Source organism: Dipodomys ordii, unplaced genomic scaffold (genome assembly GCF_000151885.1).
Source record: "Dipodomys ordii isolate 6190 unplaced genomic scaffold, Dord_2.0 Scaffold131, whole genome shotgun sequence".
NCBI lineage: Eukaryota > Metazoa > Chordata > Mammalia > Rodentia > Heteromyidae > Dipodomys > Dipodomys ordii.
In genome coordinates, this window is record NW_012267347.1 from 4,417,675 (window position 1) to 4,420,421 (window position 2,747).

At 48.9% G+C, this 2,747-nt stretch overlaps 1 protein-coding gene across 1 annotated transcript in view; it reads right to left on the reverse strand.

The window, feature by feature from the left end:
- The window catches only part of Ttc24 (tetratricopeptide repeat domain 24), a 4,789-nt gene extending 2,499 nt beyond the window's left edge, over positions 1-2,290 (reverse strand). Inside the window, exons 1-2 of the mRNA XM_013030571.1 lie at positions 2,171-2,290; positions 1,768-1,851 (exon numbers count right to left, since the gene is read on the reverse strand). Coding sequence (XP_012886025.1) covers positions 1,768-1,851; positions 2,171-2,278 — 192 coding nt within the window. The 5' untranslated portion in view covers positions 2,279-2,290. The remainder of the gene's footprint in view (positions 1-1,767; positions 1,852-2,170) is intronic.
- Between the last annotated feature and the right edge of the window lie 457 nt (positions 2,291-2,747).

The window sequence follows — 2,747 nt, forward strand, 5'->3', positions numbered from 1 at the left end:
CACTGTCCCTGAGCTTCTTTTACTCAAGATACTGAGGAATTGAACCCACGGCTTCATGCATGCTAGGCAAGCACTCTATTACTAAACCACATTCCCAGCCCTCACACCTTCTTTTTAAAGTTTTTTTTGCTGGCTAATTGGAGATACAGTTTCTCCAACTTTTCTGCCTGGGCTGGCTTTGAACTGCAATCCTCAGATCTCAGCCTCCTGAGTAGAATTACAGGCATGAACTATCAGTTCCAAGCTACATCAAGCTAACTTGATTTAAAAAAAAAAAGTGTGTGTATGCCAGTTCTGGGGCTTTAACTGAGGGCCTGGGTGCTGTCTTTGAGCTTTTTTGCTCAAGGCTAGCTCTCTACCGCTTGAGATACAGCTCCACTTCTAGAGTTTAGGTGGTTATTTGGAGATAAGAGTCTCACAGACTTTCTGCCTGGGCTGGCTTTGAACTGCGACCTCTGTTCTCAGCCTCCTGAGTAGCTAGAATGGCAGCGGAGCCAGTAATATCGAGAGTCTAAGTACATTTTTTACATACTGACTTCAAGAGTCTGTATCCCATGGGCTTACACATCAACCACTGTAGCTTGAGTTACAGATGTGAGCCACCAGTGCCTGGCTGATTTATTTTCAGTGTTGGGGATCAAACCCAAGGCCTCACACATGCTATGCAAGCACGCTTCCATTGAGCTATTACCCTCCCCCCCTCAAGTCCCAGATTTGCAGATTGCAAGATTGCTTACAGATTGTAGATATGGTAGATATGTAGAGGACATAAAACCTCTTAAATACATATAATAAATTTTCAGTTCCTGGTAGCTCATGCCTAAAATCATAGCTATTGAGGAGACTGAAATCTGAGGGTCCAGTTCAAAGCCAACCTGGGCAGAACAGTCTCAAATAAACTACTCAGAAAAAGCTGGAAGTGGTTCTATGGCTCAAGTAGTAGAGCACTAGCCTTGAACACAAAGAGGCTTAGAGCCAGTTCCCAGGCCTTGAGTTCAAGCCCCAGAACTGCCAAAAAAATCAGTTCCTAGGGAGAGTAGTTTTCCAAGAGCATCTCGATATGCAGAGGCAGTTGGAGAGCCAACTAAAGAGAGAGACTAGGAGGTAGAGTGAGGGGGAGAAAGAGCCCAGAAATGAGGAAAGTGAAGAACTACAAAGAAATGTCCCATTAACTGAGATGGGTGAGTGACTTCCTTGGAGTACTATTGCCATCCTGTGGCCATTTTGGGAATTGCAGTCTTTTCACATCCATAAAGAGGATTTTTAATAATTAATTAATTAATTTTATTTATTTATTTATTTTTGCCAGTCATAGGGCTTGAACTCAGGGCCTGGGCACTGTCCCTGAGCTTCATTTGCTCCAGACTAGTGCTCTACCACTTGAGCCACAGAGCCACTTCCAGCTTTTTCTGTTTATGTGGCACTGAGGAGTCGAACCTAGGGCTTCATGTATGCTAGGTGAGCATTCTACCACTAGGCCACATTCCTAGCCCCAAAGAGGATTCTTGATTGTACTTCTTGGCCTTCATTGGCCCTGTAACCGCTCAGTCAAAGTCTTGAGACTGCTTTCCCAGAGATATGCCATAATCCCCACATCCCTGTATCTGGGAACATGATATACATCTCACATGCTGGCCAGGGATAGAAGGACAAGATGGACACAGATGAGCAGTTAAGCATGTCATCCCTGAGACCTGCCTGCAGTCATCGCCTTCTCTGGGCAACCCTATCCCCACCTCCAGCTTCTTGTCTCCGGTGTCATCTCACCTGGGCACAAACCTGGATCAGGTGGGTCTTCATGGCGTCTGCCAGCTTGGCCACTAGCCGTTCTCGCACAGAAACTGGCTCCTTCTGGGGAGAAAGGAGAAAATGGAGGAACTGAGGAAGACCTGGGCTTTGCAGCTCTCAAGGAACTAAGGGGAGAAAGAAACAAGCTGAGGAGGGGTGGGGGGGTTCTCCCCTCTCTTCTATCCTAGCCCATGCCACTAAGCCCAGAACTGTAGACAAAAGAGATCCCGTCCTCCTCAGATCCCGGATATCCCACAACTCAGCACACATATGCGTCTAGTGCATGTGTAATGAGTGAACAAGTGTAGGAGAGGGGAGTCAGCTGGAGAAGGCTTCGGGAGGAGGCGCAGCGGGAAGAGTCAGTCTAACACACAGGTCTCACCTGACACTGAGCCAGCGCCGCCTTATAGTACTTCAAGGCCTGGTCATACTGCCCAAGCCTGGCTGCAGAAGCCCCAAGGCCTTCGCAGGCCTGCCACTGTCCTTTCATGTCTCCTGAGAAAGAGAGCCTGAAAGGTCCTCTCATCTTTCTTTGTCCCATGGACCCTTCACCTTCAGAAGTATGCCTCACCCTCAAGTTCCCCCATCTGCCTCCCCACCAGCCCCAAGAATCTTCAGTCTCTTGGGTCCCCCCCACACCCAAGTCAAATGCTACCCCTCTCATTCTCACCTGTGTCCTGGGCAGCCTGCAAGGCGTGCAAGTAGTTGTCTCTGGCGGATTTGTGGTCCCCCAGCTGGCTAAGAGCAAATGCCAGGCTGCTGAAGCTCCGTCCCTGTTCCCACCGCTGCCCCGTAGACCCTGACAACACAGCATAGCTTGTCCTAGGAGGAAGCTTTACCTGTTGGAGACCATGTTCCCTGGCAAACAAGGTGGTGTGGGGAGGGGAGTGGGTGTTCTTAGGTGTTGATGCTCCAGGTGCGCTACAGAGACCTGAACTCTCGATGCCCAGTCTCTTTTG